Source organism: Melospiza georgiana, chromosome 13, assembly GCF_028018845.1.
Source record: "Melospiza georgiana isolate bMelGeo1 chromosome 13, bMelGeo1.pri, whole genome shotgun sequence".
In the NCBI taxonomy this organism is placed as follows: Eukaryota; Metazoa; Chordata; class Aves; order Passeriformes; family Passerellidae; genus Melospiza; species Melospiza georgiana.
In genome coordinates this window covers 8,869,207-8,896,319 of record NC_080442.1, presented here as the reverse complement: position 1 = coordinate 8,896,319, position 27,113 = coordinate 8,869,207, and the positions used below count along the sequence as shown (strand labels likewise).

General features: G+C 46.2%; 1 protein-coding gene across 1 annotated transcript; it reads right to left on the bottom strand.

Annotated features, from left to right (window-relative positions):
* Nucleotides 1-1,997: 1,997 nt before the first annotated feature.
* GNB5 (G protein subunit beta 5) lies at nucleotides 1,998-23,671 on the bottom strand. Its single transcript, XM_058033419.1, has 11 exons — nucleotides 23,424-23,671; nucleotides 19,421-19,557; nucleotides 17,902-17,943; nucleotides 17,097-17,173; nucleotides 15,522-15,654; nucleotides 11,875-12,018; nucleotides 8,830-8,921; nucleotides 8,657-8,705; nucleotides 6,114-6,210; nucleotides 5,000-5,166; nucleotides 1,998-4,101 (listed from the first exon to the last, which is right to left on the bottom strand). The coding sequence occupies exons 1-11, from the start codon at nucleotides 23,533-23,535 to the stop codon at nucleotides 4,090-4,092; spliced, it is 1,062 nt and encodes a 353-aa protein (XP_057889402.1). The 5' UTR covers nucleotides 23,536-23,671; the 3' UTR covers nucleotides 1,998-4,089.
* Between the last annotated feature and the right edge of the window lie 3,442 nt (nucleotides 23,672-27,113).

The window sequence follows — 27,113 nt, the reverse complement described above, 5'->3', positions numbered from 1 at the left end:
CCATCGGGAGGGCCCGCCCGCATCCCTGGAAAGACATCGGCGGTACATTGCTGAGGGCCTCGCTGGGCGGCCGAGGGACTTACGGGGTGCGGGCTCTCAAATACTTGTTTTAATTCCTTTTGGCTGTTTTGTTTCACATTAGTGGCCCGCACGAACGTGTATTCTTTTCATCAAAGGCGATACAGGTTTTTCAGAGTCATGGGGTGAGTGTTTTACCCAGTCCATCGGGACTGTCCCAAACACCGCCCCAAGCGCAGTGCAGGCCTGGCACAGGGCACACCCGGGCTGTGCCTCCTGCTCAGTGCCCTTTGCAGGTGAGCTGCTGAAGGTGGCCTAAGCAAAGCGTGGCAGTGACCCAGCCCTGCTGTACCTGTGCTGGCACAGGCACTGCCCTAGCCCCTGGCACCGTGAGTGCCTCACCTCTGGTCCCACAGCCAGCTCAAGGTGCCCAATGTGCCAGCACAGCTTGGCTTCACTCTGTCTGGCTTGAGATACAGCCGTCTCCATGTTACATACCCGTAAGAAAATCTAAAAATAGGTGATTGGAATCAATCCTGTTGCAATTTCTCAGATCGCTATCAAGAATTGTCCGGATCCCTTAGAGTCCCTCCTAAGGCGAACTTTAGTTCTACATCCCCGTTCTTGGCTTATGTTTTGTTTTGAAGCAGGGAAACAGAGTCTGTTTATGTGCTAGAGCAGTGGCTGGAATGAGATCTGTACTTTTCACAAGAGTTTTACACACATGCTTTTAAAACTATTTTTCCTTATGATTGTTAATCCTGGAGCAGGAATTTCCTATTGCATTCCTCATGGCAGGAGTGCAAGAGGGAGAGGCTGCCCTTTCTCTAGCAATATCCCTTTCCACCCTTCCTGTTTATATAACATTTTTGTTTAACAGCACAGGCCCCAGCCTCAGCTCCCTTCTCTCCACATGTTTATGGAATAGAGGTATTTCTGACACAAAATAGCTTGAAATACGAACAGGGGAATCTCGAAACCATGGGTTTTCCAAAGCCTCCCTGGACAGCCTTTAGTGAGCAAAAAACACAATGGGTACCTCAGTGTCTTGTTCCTCCAAGTGTCATTTATCTGATGGGAAGTTGAGGCCCATCCTGGTTGATGTTTTCACCATTACCTCAGGAACAAAGAGGTGATTTTCACAGGTGGCAAGCCCATGCACCCCCACACAAAAGTCCAAACGCAGCAGCCCTGAAGTGCAAAACCCAGAGCATTTCTCCATGCAAGACAGAAGTGCAAGATGCAATGTCAGACTCATTCTCACTGGATCTGGTGACAGTTTGGGCACTGATGTCACTCAGAACAAGCTGGCTCAGCACTTTCCCCAGGCCCTCAGAAGAGGGGAAATGAAACAATGCACCTAAATTAAGAAGGTGCTTTTTTCAGTGACTAAACTTAGCACTTCCACTAGCCACCTTCAGGCTGACCATAAAACCTACACTGAAGTCGAGAGGACAGCTGGCCACAGCTCAGTTCTCTCCTGACAAGGCAGAAAGTTGAACTGCTGCACCTCCAGGTGATCTGCACATCTGATTGACCCAAAAAGCCACAGCCTGGGCCCTCAATAGAATTTCAGTGCTCAGCTTTTCACTGGCACCCTGCTGCAACCCAAGGAGCTCCCACAGAACACACACCCTGCATTTCCAGTTCCTTCCTGGGTATCCAACAAGGATCTGGAAAGAAAACATTACATTAGCTGGGATCCCTCTGAGCAGGAAAACAATCTGAGTTCTTGCCTCCTGAATGCAGGGGGAACTGAGATGGCATTTCAAGCACTTCCATGGCTGCTCACTCTCATTTGCTGGGGTTCACCTTGGGTATTTCCAGAAGATATTCCAGAAGCAATTTTCTGGTAGATCTGGGTTTTACCTGAGATTTTTGCAGGAGAAATCATTTAAGAAACTGTGTGGTGAATGTCAAAAAAAGCAAAAAACCAAATTATAAATACCTAAGCAATGGGAAGAACTACTACATACATGTTCTCAATATGTAAAATACAATTTATTGTATTTAAGCTGTTCATAAGTATCAACACAATGTATTATGTTTGAAACAAACATCTTGCCAATAAATACTACCTAAACATTAATATTAATCTTTTGATCAAATGTGTACAGTGTATTGACTCAATATTGCACAGTGAGTTCTATATGACATTTCCATAGTGCATTCAGTTTGTTACAGGGATAGTTTGCCACAAATATTGCAAAGCATCAGAGTTGACTTTTCCAAGTGAAAACAGCTGACCTATTCCATTAGGGATGGAGGCTGGTATAAATGTCAGTGTCTTAGGTTAACTGGTTATGGATTCACAGAACCTAAGGTTTTCATGGATGAGGAGACTTTGTTTCTAATATGACTTTTAGATAATTGTAAAAAAATACCACTTGCAAATAGAATGAGGATGTTATCATTAAACTCCAGTGACCAGTGAGCTTGTAAACAGGGTCATTCCAGTAAGCTTGTTTTCTCTCATTCCAATCTAAATATAAATCATCCATCTAAATATAAATCATATATATGCTATATTCAGAGCTGTACCTCACCACCTGCATTTCAAAGGGCAGGCTGTGCAAGCCCCCAGCATTACTCCAGCTCTTTGTGCCTGTGCTCAGGTGAGACTCAGAACCTGCTGGCATGAGCAGAGCTGACACTCTAGCCCCAACAGTGTTCAATGTATGAATGCAGATATAATCTCACAATGGTTCCATAATTAATTAATCTGATTAAATCTTGATTCTAGAGCATCACTTCTGTGTGGGGTGGTCCTGCCAGTCCTTATGGCATCCCCATGCTCACACAGAGGGCTGTGTGCTGCCAGCAATGTGGCCAGCTGTCCTGCTCTTGTGAAAACCAGTGACTCCTGGAGCAGATGGAGTCATGTGCTCTGGTCAGCTCAGTATCAAGCACTGGCAGGACTGTGCTCACAGCAGATTTTCCACAGCTCACTGTTATTCACTCTCAAGTCCAACTATGACAAAACTATGTCCATGGCAGTGGGAGATGACTGTGACAGTAAGGACTGTATGATTTCACCTGTATTTGCATGAACTTACAACTGCTCTGACATTGCAGAAGGACCTTAAGGTGGGCATATACTGCTTTAATATATATTTAAGCTACATTGCCTTGCCAAAGTTGTATGAACTGCTCAAAATGCAAATAAGAATCATGGTCATAGAATGACTATGACTGACTTGGAAAAGATTTGACCATCAGTATAATGGTGCTTAATGCTTAGCGTGTAGTATCCCTTAGTGCTTAGCATGTAGTATTTCTTTAAGTAAAAGAAAATTCACTCACCAAGTGATACAATTAAAAATTTCTAAGAAACTACTGGTTAAGTATTACCTCATGATTATGTAAATCATGTTTATATCCCTCCTCTTTGCTGTTTATAAGTTTGTATATATTTAGATTCTTTATATTCAGGTAACAGAGATGAAATACTTATTTCTATCTAAAAAGACAGTAGGAAAAACCAGGGATTGAAGGGATTTTTTTTCTGTACAAAAAATACATTTCTATGACAGCAGCCAGTACCTTCACAGTAGGTCCTTTGCTCCTCTACTTACCACCAAGGTTCAGTCATCCATAACACCACCATAAAATATCAGAATTGTTTCTCTTTCCATTTTTCAACACTGAAATTCAATATGCTACTACGGAATGTTTCCAAAGCCTTTCGCTTTATCCCGATAAACTCAGGACTTTTTTTTTTTTACTTTAAAAAGGAATTAAATTCATGCAAATAAATACATAATGTGCACTGAAATACTCAATTCTATTATACAGGTGACTTTGGAGAAAAATCCCTTTATAAATAATGAAACTAATTCCAATAAAAGAATATAGTTTCAAAAAAAATTTAAAACATTTCATTTTACTACAAGTTGATGTTTGCTACGTGTTCAAGCAGACTACATTTTCTACCTAGTTGTGTTAATCTGTGGGCTGAGTGTCACTCTTTTGGACTGTAGTGAATATTTGATTTTGAGGAATGGCTTCTTTATGCAGTTTTTGTAGTCCAGGGTTTCAGTCTTCATTTGATTCTGCATACAGGATCTCAGGTTACGCCCAGATCTGCAGAAAGAGAGAGAGAGGAACACTCCTTTATGACCCTGACTCTCCCATCAAACCTTAAATGAACATCGGTAAGCCGATCACATTAGTGGTACAGAGTATCAGCAGCAATGATATCATGTAACCCAACAACAAGCTCAAACTTAGCAGTTCCTCTAGCACTTTGTGGGGATTTTTATTTGGCTTTGCTGTTCATCTTTTACACTGTTTTATACCCTCCTTAGTTCCCCTAAAGCAGTTTTCCTCTAGCAGCCCTTCCTCCTCACCCCCTTTTACTGAACAATTAAATAAGCAGCACAGGGGCAGTTCTCTTGTACTGAACAATTGAATAAGCAGCACAGGGGCAGTTCTCTTTCACTGAACAATTGAATAAGCAGCAGAGGGGCAGTTCTCTTTCACTGAACAATTGGAGAAAGCAGCAGAGGGGCAGTTCTCTTGTACTGAACAATTGAATAAGCAGCACAGGGGCAGTTCTCTTGTACTGAGCAATTGGAGAAAGCAGCACAGGGGCAGTTCTCTTGTACTGAACAATTGAATAAGCAGCACAGGGGCAGTTCTCTTGTACTGAACAATTGAATAAGCAGCACAGGGGCAGTTCTCCTGTACTGAACAATTGAATAAGCAGCACAGGGGCAGTTCTCTTGTACTGAACAATTGAATAAGCAGCACAGGGGCAGTTCTCTTGTACTGAACAATTGAATAAGCAGCACAGGGGCAGTTCTCTTGTACTGAACAATTGAATAAGCAGCACAGGGGCAGTTCTCTTGTACTGAACAATTGAATAAGCAGCACAGGGGCAGTTCTCCTGTACTGAACAATTGAATAAGCAGCACAGGGGCAGTTCTCCTGTACTGAACAATTGAATAAGCAGCAGAGGGGCAGTTCCCGCAGCGCTTACCCGGAGCGTGTGGTCCCAGGAGCCCGAGCAGAAGGCGGTGCCGTCGGGAGACACCCGCAGGGTGCTGACACGGTTCTCATGTCCGAACAGAATGGACACACGGGAGCCCTTCAGCACATCCCACACATTGATGGTGTAATCGTTGTAGCCCGCGAACAGCAGGCGACCTGCAGATACAAGGACATTTTACACTCTTAGCGTGCCTGGACTGTAGGACACTGATCCCCAGGAGCCACCAGCCCACCCTGTGCCCACTGCTTCCCTTGAGAAGAGCTGTGTCCCCTGCCCCTGGGACAGCCCTGCCCGTGCCCAGGCTAAATGCTGAAACACTTACAGGTAATGACTTAAAAGCATTGTAAATTTTAGTTAAATTATATAGAATGTGTTCGGTCATTAGAGAAGGGGGATGACTTCAAGTCGTGACAGACCGAAGAGCACTTTAACAGCTACTGCAGGGTAATAATGCTCAACTCAGACCTTACACAGAAGTCGAATACAAACGCTTGAATGATTAACAATTTGGTAAGTGATTCACTGCCGACCTGACGAGCTGTGGTGCGTGTGACCATGACAGAGAGGTTTGCCTCAGTTCCAGGAGGAGGGCAGAACACCACCCACACACCCCCACCCAGGGTGGCTGGGGAGCTCTGATTTGTGCTGGGACAGGAGAGACAAGACTCTCAGGATCTGTAGTGAAAAGTGGTAATGGCTCTTTCTTCATATCCCTCTAATTACACTTTTACTATTAATCATTTGTTATCCTTTTAAAAACTATTTATGTAACTGCACTTAATAGTTAGCTACATTTCATGTTGTCTTTGAAATGTTTTTCATTATTATTGTGAAACTCTAGCCCAGCTGTAGTTAATGGCAAAATATTTCCTGCCTTCAGTAGGGCCAGGAAAATACTTCTCATCACTACAACGAAGCAATAGCCAGCTAGATTATTTAAAGTGTAATTATTTTTACAGAGGCAAAAGAAGGCTTCCATGCATTTGGTACTTATTACTTTTGATAACTTTTAAGAATTAATATTTTATCAATTTAAACTGAAAAATTCTACAGTTCCCCTCAAATCTCAACACTAAGATAACCTCCAAAGTTCAAGTCTCACCACTGAGAGAGAAGTCCACACTGGATGCTCCAAAAATGATGCTCTCTTTGGAATAAATTGCTACTTCTCTGTCTGCACGAAGGTCATATAAACGACACTAGGATTAAAACAAAACCAACACACATGCCTCAGTAAATACTGGAAGCACTGGCTACAATATTTGGAAAAAACGGGAGTGGGAAGTGCAGCCTAACAGACATCACAGGAAGCGGCTGCTTGGCTTCTTTCCTTCTGCTTCTTTCTGCTTCCTCCTTTCCCTCTGCCTCTGGCTGCTGTAACTGGGATCCTCTAACAGGGATCTAAGCAACACAAGGCTGTTTTGTATACACTGCAGGAGGAACTTGCTTTTTCAAGCCACTTCTCTAAGGCTCCTGCCTGTCCTAGAAGGACATGAGTGGTGGGCCATGGTACCCACAGAGTCCCCACACCCTCCTGCCTCCCCCTCTGTGGCTGATCAGGGCATCCTGCTGCTGGGGAGGTGCATGTGGACACAGTCCCTTAAACAACAGTTCAGCACAGCCTGGGAGAAGGGCACAAGTCTCTAATCACTGTTGAGATCACAGACCATGTGGCACAGAGGAGCCTGGGTGGTAGTGCTGGCTCTGAGTAAAGCCAGGAGAGCAAACAGTCCCTGCCCTTCTGGGAGGCCTCTCTGTTTGAAAAACCTATGTGAAAATAATTCAAGTGAAATAATACATTTTAATGCACATCTCTGGGTTTCATTTCTCGTGGAAAATTCCAAATCACCTCTAACAACCTATACTTCCTGTTTTTATGATTTGCCAGCAAAGTTTGGCTTGACATGGAAATCATGTATAAGGCTTCACTGCCAGACTTCAGACCTCACTGCCATGTAGAAAGGCAGTCTGTTAGCCCTGAAATCAAAATGCACTTTTGAAACTATGTGAACTGAAACCCCTCCTCAATAAGTTAAGCTTAAGCAAACACTGGCCAGATGGGATTGCTAATATTAAGACTTTACTATTGAAAAATGGCTGGTATTCAAGTCTGCACATAAAGAAGGGGCTGTTTGATTTGCAGGGCAGTGAGGAGCTGCCAGGTATGTGCAGTCCAGGTCTCCCAGTGCTCCACAGAGATGAATAATTTCATCAGACTGTCCTGGCAGGGACCTGAGGTCACTGCAGATGACAGTACTGTCATCTGAGCACGTTTTTACGCATTACTTCCAGTCAGGATTATCTGTTCCTCGGAATCCCCAACTATATAAATCAGGTCAAGGATACCACTCTGTAACACTGTAAAAACAAACCCCTTCATTTAAAGAATGAGGTAGCTGGAAACTGCCAAAACCTCTGTCAAAAGTACAGAGGTGGAATTTCCCATTCTCCTGCTTGAATCAGGGTGTCAAGAATGGTTAAAAAAGAAAAAAAACCAAATAAATTATAAGAACCTGTGATTCTGGGCGTTAAAAGAGTGTTTTCACTGAAATTTAATGATGGACAATTTCTCTGTATCACTCCCTCAGCATCTCAAGAGCTCACAGTACTGCATCCAAGTGTGCAGAGAGCCACTTGGCTCACCATAGGGCTAGAGGTATTAACTTCTAATCGAAGTTTTTAAAACATAAAAATCAGGGTCACTCTCTCCAAAGAGCCTTGGAATGTCTCCTCATCCAATGAAGACAAAAGGAATGTTTCTGTCGAGTTTAGCTAGCATTGAGTGGACTCAAAACATGCTCTGAGGGCAGAGTACTTTAGATAAAGCTTTTGCTCCCAGGTGACTCAGTGTGATGTTTAAATAAACAGAAGAAATGAGGTGCCAGGTGCCTCCCCATCATCTGCTCTCATGCTACACTTAACTGCCAGCTCAGGCCCTGCAGGGCTGTGGTGGGGCAGAGCTGGTCCCTCATGGGACACACCAGCTGCAGAGAGGGCCATCAGCCCCGAGCATCACTCAGGGGCACAGGGCACAGGAGGTAAATGGCATTTTGTATATATTGTGCTGATCGAATTTACCTGTCAATGCATTCCGAGCCCCTCCTAGCAGATTGCTCATAGATAAGTGAGATCCATTAAGGGCTGATGTGTGATCTAGGATGACCTGGATGCAGTGACTCACTGCAGTGATGTGGCCAAGGCCACCCTAGGGCTGCAGAGGCCAGCTACCCACATCTGCCCTGAGCCCATGGCCCCTCTGCTCTCTGGGACATGCTGACACAAGCTGCATTTCAGCTGGTTCCTCCCATGCTGTGACCAAGAGCTATCTGAAGCCAAGTATCTTCCAGTAAGACAACTAATTTTAGTCATGAAACTTCAGACACAGAGAATTTGAAATGAGTATTTGGACAGTATGTCTTGTAGAGAAGTTTGCAGAAGTGACCTACAGTGTTGTGTGATTTTTCCCTAGAACATTATGTATGGTATTTAATATCTTACCTTACAGGATTATTATTTCTGCAAATTTGGTGTCACAGGCCCAGTTTTGTCACTAAAAGCCCCCTGTGGATGTGACCTAGTCTTTTAGAAAAATCTGACTTGGGAAGCAATAGAATTTTCCTAAATTAGGTTGTGGAATTAACATACCGTGGCATCGTCTGAACCAGAGGCAAAAGCATCTCCACTTGGGTAATATCTGTGCACAAGTGAAAGAAGACCAGAACACATTACATTACTTGGATGAGCTCAGACTTCAGAAATAGAATCAGCAGCACATTGCCCAACACTGCAAACGTGTCCTCTCCCAGAAACACACTGACCTGACACTGTTGATATCTGAATCGTGGGTTTCAAATGACTGCACACACTGCCCAGACCGCATGTCCCAAACCATGGCTTTCTTGTCACATCCCTAGTAAGGAAAAAAAATCATTGCAGTTGTGCAAATGGTGACATTCACCCCTCATGTGGCTGATACTCATCATTCAGAGGCTCTGAACATCACAGCTCTGAGAGGATTTACCCAGCTGAGCAGCCCCACACCTGGCTGCAGTGGCACCCTCAGCTGTGCAGGTGAGAACAGAGCTCCTCAGGAAGGCTGGAGCTGCCCTGCACTCACAGCCCTGCTCTGCTCGTGCTGCTGCCCTGCCTCTGTCTGCAGCCCCACCACAGCACAGAGACTGACCTGTTCCCTGACCACTTAACCAATATAAAATACCAGCATCCAGATTTAAAGGTTTATAGCTAGTTGTTTTCATACACTAAAAGAGAAAATTAAATCAGTGCATCCAGAGAGTTTTTAGCCCAGCCTCCTACCAGGGTTATCCCCTGTCAGAGCTCTGCACCCACATGCTTGATGGTGTGGTTGGGATGAGAAAAACAGCATAGCAGCACTTCATCTCACCCTCAAGCCAAAACCTGCCCTTCCAAGCTGTGCTTTGAAAGGATCATTTAACACTCAGTGCTCAGTGCACCCTGTATTCCTTGGCCCATGCAGTCTACACTGTCCTTGGGGCAAGAACCATCTCACACCCAAAGGGCCACACTCTCAGCTGCAATGTCTCACTGCTGTCACAGTTGTAGTGACAGGAAAAAGAACATGGACTTTGCTTTGAAGGGTGATGGGAGATTTTAATAAACTTGCCCCAGCTGAGGAGCAGGCAGGCTGGGCTCCAGGGGCTCAGCCTCTCTGAGGCTGTGTGGGAAGAGCAGGACAGGCCAGGTGGCAGCTGCTTCTGCTGAGCCAGAGCACCCTGCTCACCAGACCATGCCACACGTTATTTATTTTAATCAAATATGATAGCTAATTAAATTAAACAGTTTCCTCACAATTCACATATTTCTCTCTCTTTTTAAAAATTCTGTTGTTATAATGAAATCCTAGTGTTTTTAGTAAAGATGCCATAATTTAAAAGATGTAATGCTCCTTGGCACCAGCTTGTGGTTTCTGCACCAGGGAAACCAAACAGGATAAAGAATATTTTGGACCCAGCATATTTCCCTCTCAAGCCCCACCACAGCCCAAGCCCAGCCCTTCATTTGCTCCCATGTGCACTGTTCTTACTGACCCCTCTGGGAGTTTGGGAGCAAGACCAATCTGACAAGCTGGTGCTTTGACTCCTAAGGTTTTGAAGGAGAAACCAGCCACCACCTGTGGAGAGATGGACCCCCTAAGTGATACCCAACTCAGCTGAGGAGCCTTGCTCAGAGGGCCCTGAGCACAACAGCCCTGAGCTTAGCCAGCAGGGCTGGAATTTTCAGTTCAGTCGTTAAATGTAACAGCACCAGCCCACATGCTGATACACTGACATTGCTTATTCCAGCTCAAGGTTACTGTACCACAGAGGCCCAGCATTCAGGAATCTCTCCATGCCACCCTACCTTCCTGCTGTTCTGCCTGTACCTGCACTGACACGATGTCAGACAGGTCTTCACTGCAGTGGTGTTTTGCATGTGGTGAATTAAGTGAATGCCTGTAAGCACAGACATGCCCAAGCTGCTCCATCAACACAAGCATGACATATTCCCTTAGCAGGAGCAGAGCTGCTTGTGATTCCTTGCCCTATAATAAGCTGAGCTGTTCCCAGGGAGAATGAACCTATCCTTTCTGGGAAGCAAGCCTGGTGACAGGAAAACCCGAGAGAAGTAATGCACTTGGATGGAATTAGCCTTCAGTCACGCTTCAGAGCAGCTGTGCTACCAGCAGGCAAGCTGGGCCAGCGTGCTGGACTCTGCTCCTGATGTGCCAGCCACATTTGATCAAAAAGGCCATGACAGAAGAGGTGCAGGTATATTGTGTAGGGATAAAACCACAACTCCAAGCACTCCTAACCCATGGTTGGCACCCTCTGGCACACAAGGGCCATTTCCAGCATCAAATACAGGATCAACCAGTGCTGGTGGGGCTCAGAAACCAGCAAAGTTATTGGTACCTTCAGCAGAGTTACTGGTAGCAACTGGCCTCTCAGCTCCTGCCAGCTCTTATCTGCACACTCACTTTCTAATGTGGGAAAGACTAAGATCACCTTGAAAAGGAGTTGAGCCCCATCCCACCCACCTTTATGCCTGGCCTGCCTCACTACCAGGCTGTGTGCCAATGGCTCAGCTGCCTGGAAACAGTGATCCCTCAGCAGCAGGACATGATTTGGAAGATGCCCTGGGTACTTTCCCTGGCCAGTCCAGTCATGCAGCCCCAGTGAGGTTTGTGTGCTCCCCAGCACCAGGACAGGGGAATGTTGGACTGATGAAGGGGCTTTAAATGCCTCTGGTACCTCTGGAAGGCACAGAAGACTCAGCAACAGCTGAAGATGTGGCCACATCTCATCTCCCTGCTCCAGCTTGCACGAGGGGTTAGGTGCCTGAGCTGCCCCTTGACTCTGGGGACACAGTGGCACACACATTATTGCAACCCCACTTGGATGCCCTGAGCACAACCTGATGCCTGTCACACCCCATCTGGCTCTAGAGATCTGGGCACAGGGAAGGAGCAAAGTGTGGGAAGTCCTCTGCTGTTCCAGGCTCCCACCCACAGGGACTCCCACCTCCACTGTGGTAGGAGCCCCATCTCTAACTCTGAGCCTTCCCCTTCCCAGCAGAAGGTTGTTTTGATCTCTGGATTGCTTTGATGTGGGGTGGAACTTGCTAAGTAAGCAGAAGTGCAGTCAGACTGGCTGGGTGGGTTTGACCCCACAGTCAGGGGTTTAATTTGCTCCAGCTTGGAAAATGTGCTTGCAATGAATGGATTGCACTGGGGCATCCAACATACACTCCAGCACTCTCTCAATAACATCATGAGCCTCCCACTTTGCTGCCTTTCCACTTCCATATTCCTTAGTTTGGTATTATGAGAGGAAGCTCCTGCTTACCCCAGAGACAAATGTATTTCCCGTTTCAGAAGGGGCCAGGTCCAGGCACAGGACATCAGCTCCATGACCATGGAAACTCTGTAGAAGTTGCCCACTCTCAACATCCCATAGAGCACAAGTTCCATCTCCACTTGCTGTCAGGATCTATAGGATGTGGGAAGAAGAGTCACAATACAAGAATCAGCAGATGACCCTCAGGTCACAAAGAAACAACTGACATCCTACACAAACAACAAAGGACAGCTTTAATTTAATGAAATATTAGGCAATAGATCAAAGCCATAAGCCCAATGTGAACCTAAGTACAGCTTATGTGTTTTATTTTTAAGGAAAAAAGGTAGAGTAAAAAAGAGAGTTGTATGGACACCACTACCCTACACAATGTTTCAGTAATGGTCCCTTTTGTGTGGTGGGGTTTGCACAACTTACAGCAGTAAGGATCTGCTGGCATTTCATATTCTCTAAAAAGGAGGCAGAACAACACTGGTATTCCTGTCTGCCCCTGTCTTTCACTCTATCCATATCTGGCTGCTGGAATTCAGCCCAGGTAAATGGAAGAACGCTTGGAGTTACATACACCTGTTTAACTCTCCATTTTTTTTTTCTTTCTGCTTGAAATAGTGAGGTTAAACCAAATTAATTTGGCTTAAGATGTGGATTTTCTGAAAGGGAAGTAAGCCTGTCTAGACAGTTGTTTGATAAGTCCATCAGCTCTCACTTGTCCTAAACCATTTGTGTGTGAAAGGGCTTGAACACACACTGCCCAAACACAGCTCACAGCTTCCCATCTGCTACAGTACTTGTAGAAAGCACATGTGATCAGAGCTTGTTATTGTGGCTAAATCCTGATGATGCTCAATTGTTCAAAATTTCCCCTTGGCACCTGAAACTGTTATGCAATCACAAATTCTGTAGGTTGAAAGAGTCCCTGTGCACTGGTGTGGAAGGAAGCAAGGGTGAACGTAGGAGGGCTCTCAGTTTTGTACACAGGTTTTTCTCATGGTTGGTGAGGAAACTCAAGTGATCCCAGTGGGTAGTTACAAGTTGAAAACAAAATTCTCTTCAAGAAGAAAATGATCACACAGTCATGGAACCATTCACAGAGTTGCATAAAGGTTAAACACTGAACATGTTTGACAGATGCCCCAAAAATTCTTCCTGTAAACAGAGATCTGCAAAGCTGCAGAACAGACTGTTCCAAATCCTGCAGCAGAGAGATGCTAATGCTCTCAGATGATAATAGCAGAAGAAAGTCCTCAATTGTCTTCCCAGCCAGTTTTGAGCCTAGATGAACTCCCCTGTTCTGGGAAATGTTTGTACTTGGCTGAGGAATGAGGACTTTCAGCTCTGAGGATTTGCTCTGTAACACTGTGGAAGGGAATGTGAAGGGAATGGGAGTTGCTAAAGGTGCAAGGGAAGGGTCTGTTGGCAACCCAGAGCTCCAGCTAATGTTTAAAGAGAATGATATGGACTCAACTTCAGGGCTGCTCCCAGCCCTGCCACACTTGGGAGCATGGCTGACTGCCCTATGCACAACACTTGAGATCCCAATTAACTGCTGCTATTAATACCCATGGAGCACTGTCACGTGGGGAGCATTATCACACCACAGAGCTGCAGATACCTAATTTAGGAAGGACATACCTAATACCTAATTTAGGCTCCCTGGCTCTCTGCTCACTGGGGCAGGGGAGGCTCTCTCAAGCAAGACTGGTTTGGGGCACTGGGAACAAGGTGTGTGGGTCACCCAGCCCTGCAGCTCGGGGTCCATGAGGGAACATGATGAGCAGCAAGGGTGGAACTCCCTTTTTGAGCACCCACAGCCTGGGAGTGACTCACAATGAGCCACCCCCAGATCTCCTCTCTTTGCACTGCACTGCCCAAAGCCCAGGAGCACATTAAGCCCTAAACTCCTACCCAGTCTGTGGGCAGAATGAGCTGCAGGGTAAGACAGCAGTCAGGGCAGAGCTGCAGCCCTGGCAGCACCTAGCAGTGGGAGCTGTGGGGACACAGGGCTGGGGGACACCTCCCCCTCATGCTGGAGCTGCTCCAGGATAACACTACGTCCCTCCTGCTGCAAACTGGGAGAGCTCCTACACAATGTACTTGTTGCACTATGCACCCTCAGAGTTACTGAATAGTTTTTATTCTCAACAGTTTTAATTTGGATGCCTTTATGTAAATGAAAAAAAAATATAAGAAATCTGGGATTCTCTAGGATCTGCTACATAACAGTGTCCTAAAAGATGCTTGACCAACCTGTTGCTTGTATTTGTTTGAATAATAACATGCAGTGCCATATGATCACTTATAAGCCTAACAATCATAAGAAAACTTCCTTTTAAAGACTTCAGAAAAATTTCTGACTCGCTAAATATAAAGCACCTTAATCCACTGTGACTTAACAATAGTAATACATGACCTTCAATATCAATGCAGTTTGCTGTATTCAATATGGAAAAAAATCCAAGTTTTTTTTTTTTTTTATTATGAAAAAAATGATTGCTATTTTTCCTGTCACAGGATTTAATCTCAAAGCATTTAGGTAGAGACAAGAAAAGAGAAAACTGGGTTTATATCTCATCAAAAACATTCCACTTAATGTAGACTCTAATTCCACACAGCTCCTGCACAGGGAGGTCAGGGCTAAGCAAGCCTGAGTGCTGGGTACCTCCACCACTTGTTTCCATGGCAATGGACTTAAATTAGCACCTAGGAGTCATTACAGAAACCAGAGAGTGACAAACAACAACATACTCTCGGCTTCACATGGCCTGAAATAGAAGCAACAAGAGCTGATATTTCCTTCAGAAGAGCTCCAAATATCTGGAAGAAGGGGACATGGTATTCCCTTTCCAGCAGCTCTACTGACATTGAGAGCTATAAAAATGCTCCATTCTGCCACTTATTTTGCTGCAGAGCTACACTGAGAAGAGCTTTAATTAAATTCAGAAACCAGAGAGGACAAGGGGATTATCCTGGCTCCTTTCATCATCTTCTGTGTTCCTAGAGAAAGAGATCTTTGAGATATTCAATAGAGAGGAAGGCTGGCTTGGTCTCAGATCTGCATTCAGTTCCTGGCTTTTCCATCACCTCCCATTGTGGGCCTCTGTGCTCCCCGCCACTGCCTGTGAGATGGGAACAGCATCACTCCTTTCCCTCGAGGGAACACAGCACTGCATGTAGAAACAGCAGGTATGGCCCTGTGGGGCCATGCTCAAGCTCAATTGCATCACTTGGTACAAATAAAAATACTTTGAATGAAAGCAAAAGCAAATGTTGCCGGATGTCCGGGACAGAGCAGGCAAACAATACAGTCACCATCAGCTGGCACAGCACCCAGCCCAGTCCTGGCTGAAGCAGGTTTTAACTATTTGCAACAGTCTGGGCTCCTAAAAGCACAAACTGGGGAGCAGAGAACACACAGGTACCACAGGCCTTTGTAGGGACAGGCTGGCCGCAGGCTGAGACAAGCATTTCCTTACAGCAGCTTTAGCAGCACCTTCACTGCCCCCTGTGAGGGTGTTCCAGCAGCCCCTGCAGGGGCAGGACATGGCCCTGGGTGCCCCAGGAGCAAGGAAGGACACATGCACTGTACCTGAGTGCAGCTCCTGTTAGGTGATGGTGAGCATAGGGAACACATTTACCTGCATGTCTGAGTTAGTGAAGCTGCAGGCAGACAAGTAGTTCGTGTGCATTGCAACAGATTTCTTCTTTGCAGCCATATTTTCATTTTTTTCAAATGTCAGAGGGTACACAGAACACTTGTTGTCCAGGCCACTGAAGAGAGTAATAATAGCAGTAACAGAGAGAGGAAAACTGGTTAAAACTGCACCGACAAAAGGCGAGTGGTGATAAGAAGGACACCACCTGTCAGCGCTGTGCTGCCAAACCCTTACAAGCACCGACTTCCCTGTATTGTGCTGTGTGGGATCTCCCTGTGCAGGGAAGCCCCAGCTGCCTCACCAGCCTGGCTGCTTTACAGAACTTGAACAGCTGCTCCTCAGTATTTTCACCCTTATCAAGTTTATAAATGGCACTGAATGAAACCTCACGAAAGTATAAGCTGGGAGGTGACAGCGGCCACCTCAGGGTTAATGTTTCACATGCAGCCAAACTGCCATTTTTCTGCTGACATCTGTCATGGCAAAGATCACTATTTCAGCACCATTGTACACCTACCTTTACAAATGTGACCTAGCTCCTATAGAAGAGGCAGCGTAGCCAGTAGTGGGTGTGAAGACAAAACTTACAGAGCCGTTTGGAAAAAAGGCAACAGAAGCACTGACCCCTGTAGCTGCTGCCCCCATCCTGAACAGTTGTACCACTTAAGCTGTGTCAGACCCAGGACTCATTTCTTATATCTGCCCCTTTCCTAGAGCTGTGGTAGATCAGTCCTGCCCTGGTCCCTGGGATCCTGGCACACCAGTTGCTGGTTCTGTGCCTTATATTATGTGCCTGGCACAACAGCAATACAGAATTAGGTGCAGTGTATACATGCACTCCCCATCTCTGCTGCAAGTGTAAAGACGGAGCTTGCTTGCCATTCTTTGGGTTCTAGTCAAAAACATTTCGAGACCCCTTTCCACAGTCTGCTTCCCTGTCTCAGTCTGCTGCATTCTAGATCTGCAAGCTGCACACTGAAGTCTCCCTTTGTTCCTTTCTCTCACCCCAAGCCTGCTTTGTCTGATCCACCCAGTTCCTTCTTATGAGATGTTTTGCCAACATTTCATCTCTTTGTTTTTTTCCCCTATATAAACTTATTTTTTTCAAATCCAAGCCCTCAGAAAACCACAAGATTATCAAGGATGGGGTTACTTCTCCCCATCCCATCTTAGCAAAATCTATTCACATACTGGTAATCATTAATGATGAACCTCTATGTCATAAAAAAATGAGTGCTAAGTAAGAATTAAACAATTTAAACCTCTTTCCCTTAGAAAATATATCCAACATAGACAATCACACTAGAAAAGGGAAGTTGCATGCATGCAGAATTCCTAACCCATGATATAAATGCTGAAAGAGGATTATTTTCCATGCTTACACAACAAATGTTACTGCACTGAAGTCAGAGGAGATAATATGTACGAGCCATTATGGAAATAGAATCAGAGGCACTTAATGTAGACCTTCCACCCACAATCACAGCATGCACAGTCCTTCTGAAGCCACCAGGACACGGCAACAAATCCAAGCTGCTGTGGAAGCTGGGAACTTACCCACAAGCAATGGCACATCCAGAAGGAGCATAAGCACATGCCATGACCCAGGTGCAGGGCATCGTCACGGCGTGTTCCTGAAACACAGCACCCTTTAGACTGGCACTCACTGCTCCTCCAGCCCATGCAGGGAGAACAGTGGGAGTGAGCAGTTCAGTATTTCTGTGGGACATCCTCAGGGTCAGTGCAAGCTAGAGATGTTTCCCCCAGCCATTACTCACAGGTAAGTCAGCATCCTTACTGCAGAACTCAGCAGAGCAGCAGGAGGATGGCCAGTCCTTCTCTGACACTCTCCACCTTATTTATCAGCCCCAAACTGATCACAGAGCACATTTTATTGGGTCATGCAGTGCTGTGAAAGGTCCCCACTGCTGCACATGTAAAAGTGAATTAAAAACAAGTAGTTTTTCCTCATCTGTGTGGTGCAGGCAGCCCAGACAGGGCTTGGCCATTTCACAGTGAACACCACAGCTGGAGAATCCCCAGATCACACACAGCTCCTGCTACAGGAGTGCCCAGGAAAAGTTCCCCTGTTTTGCTGGCTGGGCTTTGCCTCCCTTGTGAGCAAAGAGTTTGGATGAGACTCTCCCACTAGAGACCATGACAAACCCCAGTGCCCTGATAGGGACTTTGCTCAGAAACAGGTCAGAAGGGCTGTGACTTGCCCTGGGCTCCTTTCTTTGGGGTGCTAGTGGAAGTCTGCATTTTATCCCATTATCCCACTGCCTCCAGTGACACCTTGAGCCCTTCACCCAATCCCTCTGTCATTTGCCCTAGGCACAGAATTTTGTAAAGTTTCACTTACTTTGTTGGTAGTGAAGGAATCCCACACGATCACCTTCCCATCCTAAATGAAAGCAGAGAGAAAGAGAAACTGAGGCCTTCCAGAGACATGGCTGCTTCCCAGCTTGGAGAAAACTCTGCTGCTCATTTCCTCTCCCCAGTCTGTTATGTCCTTTTGTCTCCATTTCAACAACAGCACAGTGGTCAGTGAAGCACCAAGGAGACACTTGTCAGTAGTGCTGCTGTACCTACCACAAGAGAAGTGTATCTCCTCCTCTCTGAGATGACTCGTGTTTGATTAAAAGACCAATTTCTTTTTCAATGTTTTTCTCTTCCCTCTTAATGGCTCCATGAGTGCTCCTTTCTCTCCTGCAGCACATGCCCCAGACAGGGCCATCTCCTCAGGACACCATCACCTGTAAGCCCTCACCTGTCCCAACTGACTGTTCATGGATATTGCACTGTTTATTCATCTTCCCTTCCCACTCTAGATCCTGGTTTTCACTTTACTTGTCACTACACTTACTTTACCTTCAATTATCAATTATATAACCAGCTAAAGAGCCATCACAGAGCCTTGCACAGAGAGCAGCACAATCACTTGGTGTACACCACCTACACTTGTGCCAGCTACTTTGCCTTATGCACACAAAATTGTAAACTTCCCTGTATCATGAAAGTGAAATGTTTATTACTGAGCAACAATTGCTTCTGTACCTGGACTTACAGTTCTTAAAATAGAGTAAAAAATGCATTTCAACCTGTCTGTTCAGTTTTCTGATCTACACACTAACATTTTAACCACTTTAAAAAGTGTGACATTAAATATTTAAATTATTCTCTTTGTGGAGATCACCATGAATGGTAAAAACTCCCAGTAAGTGAAGGTGGCTTGCAATGCAGATTGCCTATTTTTATCCCTCAAGTGAGACCCCTGACAGATTTCATGTAGGTCAGTGAACAGCTGTGAGATGCAGCAAGCTCACTCGCTGCCATACTGGGCTCAGGATGAACCAGGGGATCTAGAAAGCAATTATCTCATTACCTCCTCCAGCTTATGAGACTGGTCTTGAGCAGGTGTTAGGACTGTTTCTCAAAATGCCCAACTAAATGCAGTAATTTTGGCAGGATATCTGAGGCTTTCAAGGTCATATCCATCATACAGACCACAGAAGAAATTTCTGTACATAAAAATCTCTAAAAAAAAAAAAATCCTCCTCTTTTCCTGATTATTTTCTCTGAACACACAACCTGAAGAATTTGCTAAGTATTTAATCTGTAAAGAACAAGAAAATAAATGTAGCCTCACATGAGTAATTTTTTTATTGTAGGAGGGAATATGGGAAAATCTGTGTATGACTGGACAATAAATATTTAGGGTATTAGCTACAAGAGGTGTACCAATGATTCAAAGGTTGGATTTACACTCCCTGAACAAACACATTGCTAATGAACTTCTTTCAGGGCATCTTGAAAACATTTACAATAATCCCAGGTATCATCTGATAGCAAGAAGATCTGTACAGTGCCCAACAGCATACCTGGGAAGAGCTCACAATCCTTCTCTTGTCCTTGCACCAGTCCATGCAGAGAACTTTGTTTCCATGGCCCTTCAGGGTCCTCCTGGTCTTCATCACAAACTGTCCCAGTGCCTCCACACGCTCTGCCACCTGGTGAACTGCAGACAGCTGGTGGTTAGAGAGCCCTCCATCAAAGCTCTGCCCTGGCAAATATCTGTCTATGAGTAATGCCCCTGGAGGGATTAATCCCTGAAGTTTGAGTCCAGTGAGCTCTGCCTCAGAGCTGGCAGGTGGCTAACACCAAGGTGGGCGGCACAGGAGCACATTCACCAGATAAAGACAAGGATGGATTCACTCAGGGCTGAATTCCAGGGATGCAGCAGCTGAAGCTCTTGCAGATCATCCCACCCAAGTGTAGCTGGAAAACAGATTACCCCTTTGCCCCCCTTCCCTGAACAGGGAAATGTTCAGGCCTGCAGGTGGACAGACGTGCTCTGGAGGTGAGACCCAGCTGCAGCACTGGGCTGGTGCAGTGGGACACAGGTACTGGCACTGGTGACTCTGCTGTGCCATCCCTTCTGGTGGCCAGGACACAGCTCTGAGTGAGCAGGAAGCTGGACATTTGCCCTAAGAGTGCACTACCCAATTTTTCAACAATAACTATGGACATCAAGGACTTTGTGGGATGTCCCTTCTACAAAAGAGGGAAGCAGAGGGCAGGAAGGCAACTTTCCTGAGCAGCATCCTCTGGTGGAGAAGTCAGCTCCTTGATACCTCATTTAATAGCAATACTTTCAGCTGATGCTCTTTAAAACCTGACAAATTTACATTTCTGCTTGTGCAAACTTTGACATAAAATTCATGCAGCTGACACAACTAGAAGGTGACACACATAACCCTGATGCCTCAAGCTGGGGTCACCTGTAAATGTGTGGGAGAAAGTGTCATCTGAGCAAATCTATTTGCCCTGCTCCAGCAGGTTCATCCTGTGTGGAGCTGAGTAGGGCCAGGATGTATCTCAGCACCCAGGGGCAGCTCCTCACACACAGGGAGGGTGAGACTCCTCACTTCAAGCCCCACAGCAGAGTGGAGATCCTGAGGCTGGAGACTGGCACCAGAATTAAGAACTACTCTGTCTAGAGTAAAGCTGATCCACACCAAAACCTAAGATGACCCAGCTGCTGCTGGCTGTGGGAGCAATGCCTGGCTCAAACCTCCTGAAATAAATGGAGAAGCTCACATGCTTTAATGAGCTGGAAGAGGAAATTTTGAGCTTTTCACTGCCCTGCTGGAGACTGAGCTTCACCCCCATGGCAGGTGGTGCTTTGGAACTGCTTGCTACTTCACCCTTCATCACTTTTCTGGGGCTGGGAAGGGCGGTGACAGTGAGAGCAGGCATCCCGAACTTCCCGATCATTTCTTGGCACAGGCTCAGTGAAGCAATTTCTGCCCAAGGCAGAGACTGATTTCTAGTGGATTACCTTTTCAAGAGTTGTCTTTCAAAGGCACCAGCCCCACAGGCTGTGCCAGAATAATGCTCTCAGCTGAAATCTCTGCTGAGCCAGGGGACAAGCGCTGTCCACCACTCCTCACGTCTTGCCCAGAAGTCAGAAGCAAGTTTCTGAGAAAGTACCACATAAACCCACTGAGGAAAAGATACATTCCCCCTGCTACTGCCCATAGAAACCTGCCAAATGATCCAATCAAAGGCACGGAAAAACAGGACAGGAGGTTATTATGGCAGCTGGAAAGATGCTTGTGTCCAGAATATATCTGAAAAACAAATGTTTCACAGACTCTGGACAAACGGTTTCCATTATGTGAAGGCAGCTGAGACTCTGTGAAATTGTCTGGTTTAGCCTCACTGATTCCCTGAGGATGCTTATCTCCAACCACAGCCATAATAATCCTGCTCCTGCCCAGCACAGGGTTGAGAGTCAGACAGTTATTTTTAAGCATTCACCAATATTGTTCAAAGATAGTGGAAAATCATGCACTCAGGCAAATAGATTAGCTAAAGCCAGTAAACAGCTTTAGTAGTTTTACAGAGGCCCAGATAAAACTGCCTATTTTTCTTTAAAATATTGTTTGTCCTGAACAGGAGGTGTGGAATTGATACAGATACTCTTGGGTCTTTGATCTTTCCCGTGTTGGGTCTAATGGTCTCTCTGGCCCTAAAAATTCATGGATCACACAAAAAGAACAAACTTTTGTCTACACCCGAAATTTTAGGCTCTTGAATTGACTCCTTAAAGTTATGAGACTGCAAATCAAATGCATGTTTGGCATTTCCTTTTTCTAAGCACATTTATGAGAGCTGCTGTTTAGAACCAATTGAACAAATAAGGGCAATCCTATTTAAGCAAGCTATTTGTTTTGGGAACCACAGAGGGAAAGTCATGATCCAAGCAAAAGAATGCAGAAGATACAATTTTAGATTAGAGGGGAAAAAAACCCCAAACCAACCACGCAAAGATCAGAAATGATGCCTTATTCTGAAACTTACAAACTCTGCAGAAATAGTACTTGGGAATAATTTAGGTGTAAAATGCTCTGATATAGAATCAATTATATAAAATATCATAAGGGAGCATTGTTCTACAGCAGCATAACACTTTTGTCTCAGAAGTGCTGTAATGGCTTTGCAATCACAACTTTCCAATGGAAATTCACAGATTTTATATATGACAAAGAACATCCCACGACTTTCAATGGCACACAGAGTTACAGTGTCACTGTAATCATGGGTAAAATTTTGTGAGCAAAAATGGGTTTAAGAATATGCTTAAGAGGTCTGTTAACCAAAAACCCTGCCACTTCTGGTACAGAAATGATATTATAGGAATATGGTGATTTATGGTAATGTTTCTGTAATGAGGACATCTTTGTTTGCTTAATAATTCTGATTAACAGGACATTCATGTGACATGCTTGTCTAACTTAGACAAGAAAATGTTCTATTTATTCCAGAATATATATATATTTTTATTGTAATCCTTCCCAGCCTGAAAATCAAAAGTGTTTTTCAGTCCCTCATTCTTACAAAGCACTAAGAACCAAGTCACTGGATACAAGCTCAGATTCCTTTTCAATGCTTAAGGCATCAGGACACATGAAAGAAAAGTTTTAATGACCCACTAATATTTTGAATAGAGTGAGCTACATGATTTCAGATGGAAACAGTAACTTACATGTTTTTCTTAAAAAAAAACCACCAAAAGCAAAAAAACCAAACGAAACCAAAACAAAACCCTGCAATGTGTTGTTGTAGTTATAAAATGACATCATGATAATGAAGTATGTTTTATATCTCAGAACTTGTGGATAGCTATTTGAAAAGCTCCATTAAGGTAAGGCGAGTTTCCTTTTCCTGCAGGGGAAGGGGGCAGGGGAGGGCCGGGCTGAGCGCTGTCCATCGCGTTTCTGCCGGGCTGTCCCCGGATCCCGCAGCCGCAGCTGGTCCCGGTGAGTTACACACTGCCAGCTCCAGCTCTGACTCACCCGCACCTCTGAATCAGCGCTGCATCCCCGCCACTTGTTTCCCCGGCAGAAGAGGGGCACAGCAGCTGGTTTTGGAAACAGTGCTCCTTTTGAAGCCCTTCCGCACCTCGGGTGAAATCCCGGCCTCATTAAAGCAAATTCCCATCAACTTCCACATGGCTGGGGCTCATCCTGGCTGCTGACGCTACACCCAGACGGTGTGCGGGTGAATCCCGGGCTGTGCCGAGGCTATCTGAGGGTCCCAGCCCCGCGGGGCCGGGGGTGCAGCGGGCCCTGCCCGGCACAGGCCCTGCCCCGCACCGGAGCCACGGGCACGGCGCTGTCCGGGGCCCGGGGCACGGCGGGTCCGCCCGCAGGGCCCGGGCAGCGCTCCCGCTGCGGCCCCCGGCCCCGCTCCCAGCCCTGCTCCGGCCCAGCCCCCGGCCCCGCTCCCAGTCCCGCTCCGGCCCAGCCCCCGGCCCCGCTCCCGGCCGGGCCCAGCCCCGCTCCCGGCCCTGCGGCCGCCCCGCCCGGCCCCACTCACGCTCCACGTCGTGCAGCTTGGCCCGCTCCTCCTCCAGCTTGCCCTTCAGGCTCTCGGCCTCGCTCTTCAGCGATGCCAGGGTCTCATTCTCGTGCAGCCCCTCGGTTGCCATCTTTGCAAAGGAAGCGGGGAGAGCGGGGATGAGAGCGGGAGGGAGGAGGAGTTTGCCAGCCAGGCTCCCGGGGATGCTGCCGCGGCTCCTGCTGCCTCAGCAACGGCGCCGGAGCCGGCCCGGGCTCCCCCTCCCCTCCCGCTGACGTCCAGGCCAGCCCTGAGTACGCACACCGTGGGGACCAGCATCCCCATCCTGCTGCTGCAACATCTCCATCCTGCCGGCTGCAGAACCCCCATCCTGCCGGCTGCAGCATCCCCATCCTGCCGGCTGCATCATCCCCATCCCCGATCCTGCCGGCTGCAGCATCCCCATCCCCGATCCTGCCGGCTACAGCATCCCCATCCTGCCGGCTGCAGCATCCTCATCCTGCCGCTGCAGCATCCCCATCCTGCCGCTACAGCATCCCCATCCCGATCCTGCTGGCTGCAGCATCCCCATCCTGCCGGCTGCAGCATCCCCATCCTGCCGGCTGCAGCATCCCCATCCTGCCGCTACAACATCCCCATCCTGCTGGCTGCAGCATCCCCATCCCCATCCCGCCGGCTCCACCATCCCTATCCCTGTTCCTGCCAGCTGCAGCATCCCGTGTCCGGCTGCTCCATCACCCTGTGCTCCAGCATCCCAGTGGTCTCCAGGCCGGCAGCTGGACCAGCCTCACCTCCCGTCCCATTCCTACAGATATCCCAGGCCCTCTTCACAGCCCAAAGGTTTCATTTCCACAGAAACACATGCCAATGGCTTTTTCTGCTACATACCTAAACTTGTTTGTACAAGTTGCACAGTGTGAGAGAAAGAAGGGAAAAAAAGGCCATCAGTCACCCCAATGGCATATTAAAACATCAGATAGGGAAGACAGATCTTTCCCAGGGTTATCAAGTCCCATCTTAGCTCCATCACTCCCTCATACTCCTACGGGTAGAGGGTACTGGGAGAATCAGCTATGCAGGTCTCTGGCTCAGTTCCTGGGCCAGCAGGACAGATGCACTGGTGAAAACTCTTCTCTCTACTATGCTTTGAATTCCTGATTTTTAAATTTGTTGTTATCAGGGTTCCTTTCCTTTTTGTTTCTCTCCTTTAGACAAGCTATCCTTTGTACCCCTTGTACATCCTACTCTCAGATGTGCACAGTAGAGTCTGTGTCATTCCCATCTCTTGAAACAGAGCCGTTTCCAAAATCCCAAAGAGTTAATAAAGAGACCCCCACTTTGGTGTGGTGTGAGCCCAGGGGCTCGGTACTTTGAGTTCTGCTCATATGAATATGTGCTGGGCACAGGGAGCAGCTGATGCTTCCAGAGAAAGAACCATGGCACACAGCTTTCTGTTCCCTGGGAGTTCCTTGAAAATGTCCCCTTTTTATTGCAGAATTGTCCTTGATCTACAAGAAGCAACTCTGTGCAAATTGACTCCCATTATCTCCCTTTAGCCAGAAAATAGACAATCCAGTGGCTATTGTTCAGCCTGGGGATGTGCCAAGATTGGAGAGGGAGATAAGAGAACGCTTGTTTGCAGCTGTTGTTTGGGCTCTGGGCACATCCTGGATGAAGTGTGGGTCTCACAGAAAATAAAAGTCCCTTGCCACACTGGGTTTAGAAGCGGTGTTGCTGTCCAGCTGGGGTGCCCAGGCAGAGTTGCTGAGCTCTTCAGCATCACTCTGGAGCTGAACTCGGCCCCTGGTCCACAAGGGCCCTTTCAGTCAATGGCTCTGCAGGCAGGAGCCAGGTTATTTCACTGGAATGCAGTGCCTCTATTTCCAGTCACTGTCCACAGAAACTGGTGTGATCTGACCCAGCCAGCCTGATGGCCACGAAGGCAACCCTGAACTCATCACAAAAGAAAATGTAGGCAGGTATGGGTTCACACACTGCTGGATAAAGGAACATCCTTCAAAGCCCCCAAGAGTAATCAGACTTTGCAAATGCCTTCCAGCACAGACTATGCCAAAGTAATAAAAATTGAGTATTTTTAAAGTGATACCCAAAGAACAGAAAAAAGCAAAACCAAGAAACCCAAAGATCTTTTAGCGTGAAAGTGACAGAAAGCTTCTTCCCATGCATTATCTTCAGGTCTGAAAAATTAAACCTACTTATATTAAACTCAGTAACAAAGCTGTGTCCTGGGGGCAAGCAAAAGTAGATTCTGAAGAAGAAACTTCATTTTTGAAGGATTCTAACCTATAACAAATACCTTATTTCTGACACCTGATAAGTGTGGAGAGGCCCAGAAGTTAAACCCAACAAAAGGCTGTAGGAAATTTCTTTGCCTTGACAGGAATGCATCAGCTCTCAGGAATTTGGCATAGATAACACCTATGTGTCAGACAGTTGGCATAGTTCTAACAGTGAAAAATCCAGTTTCTTGCCTTGCTGATGTGAACAGTCTCACTGCCTTGTGGAATGGGATTAAAAAGTCTACAAAGAACAGCACAGAAGGTGAGAGTCTTTGGGAACCCTACATGTGCAGGCTGATACATGATACTAATCCTGAGATGATGGGGTCAGCAGAGCAAGGAGGTGACAGGGAAGCCTCTGCTGAACAGACTGAGCTGTAGAACTGTGTGATACATAACGAATATTTCACTGGTTTGAAAACAAAAATTAAAAAGTATTTAATTCATCTGATCAGCTTCTGCTTAACTGCCCATGCCATCATTAGCTAACCATTTAAAAATACAGAGTAAGGCAAATTGGGAGCTTTAAATAAAATGAACCAGGGCTGAATCAATTTAGATGATAGCTTAGAACTACATCAAGGAGTGCCACACATGGCAAACACACCAGATTGCAGTGATGAGTGATGGGGGTCCATGGAAGAAAGCTGGTCCTGCTCTGGCAATAGTAGCACTGGGGAAAATGAAGGATCTAGCAGTATAAAACAAATTGTTGCCTACCTCAAAAGCCAGGCCTTTAAAAAAGTTTCCTTTCTCACTAATTCAGCAGCTGGTATCTTTTCAAGTTGTAAGCTAATTTTGTGGTGAATCTAAACCAGCAAACATTGAGTTTCTACTGATTAGCACCAAACTCCAAAGCAGGCAAAACCCCAGGGGAAGAGGATTATTTTGTCTAAAAGGCAAACAATTGAAGTAGGATGATGTCAACACTGGGAATCAGCAATTTCTAATTCTGTTATCCTTCAACATATGTTGTTTTTGGGGAAATCACCAAGACTGGCTGATGAAAATGCATGTATACATCTGCTGGACTGAAATTAGGAGCTGCATGGGCACATCAGGGAGCTGCAGAAAGATCAGCCAGTTAGACACCACAATATGCACATGCATCCACAAACACAACTGTGGCAAAGGATATAGTGTGTATTTTGACATAAGCCAAAGCATAAGCACAGCTCTGAAAAAACAATTTAAAAGTCAAGGATGGAATTTCCCTATTTGTGTGTATTTCTGTGCTAATGCAAAGAGATCTCTGTGTTCTGAATATCTGCTTTTAAAGCTTTTAGAAAATATGAAGCAAGGTAAAGCCAGATCTACCAGAGAGCCCCAGGCCCCTCTGCAGTGCCAATAGGAAGCCTAACAGGCTGTTAGGTACTGATGCAATTCCTCCTGAAGTCTCAGGCTGCTC

What these genes read in the sequence shown, in the direction of transcription:
- GNB5 (XM_058033419.1), bottom strand. Translation starts at nt 23,535, where the DNA reads ATGGCAACCGAGGGGCTGCACGAGAATGAGACCCTGGCATCGCTGAAG. An exon ending in GGATTGTGAGCTCTTCCCAG is followed by an intron (nt 17,944 to 19,420) that starts GTATGCTGTTGG and finishes GCTTTCATTTAG; the next exon opens with GATGGGAAGGTGATCGTGTG. An exon ending in GAAATACATTTGTCTCTGGG is followed by an intron (nt 8,922 to 11,874) that starts GTAAGCAGGAGC and finishes TTTCCTTACTAG; the next exon opens with GGATGTGACAAGAAAGCCAT.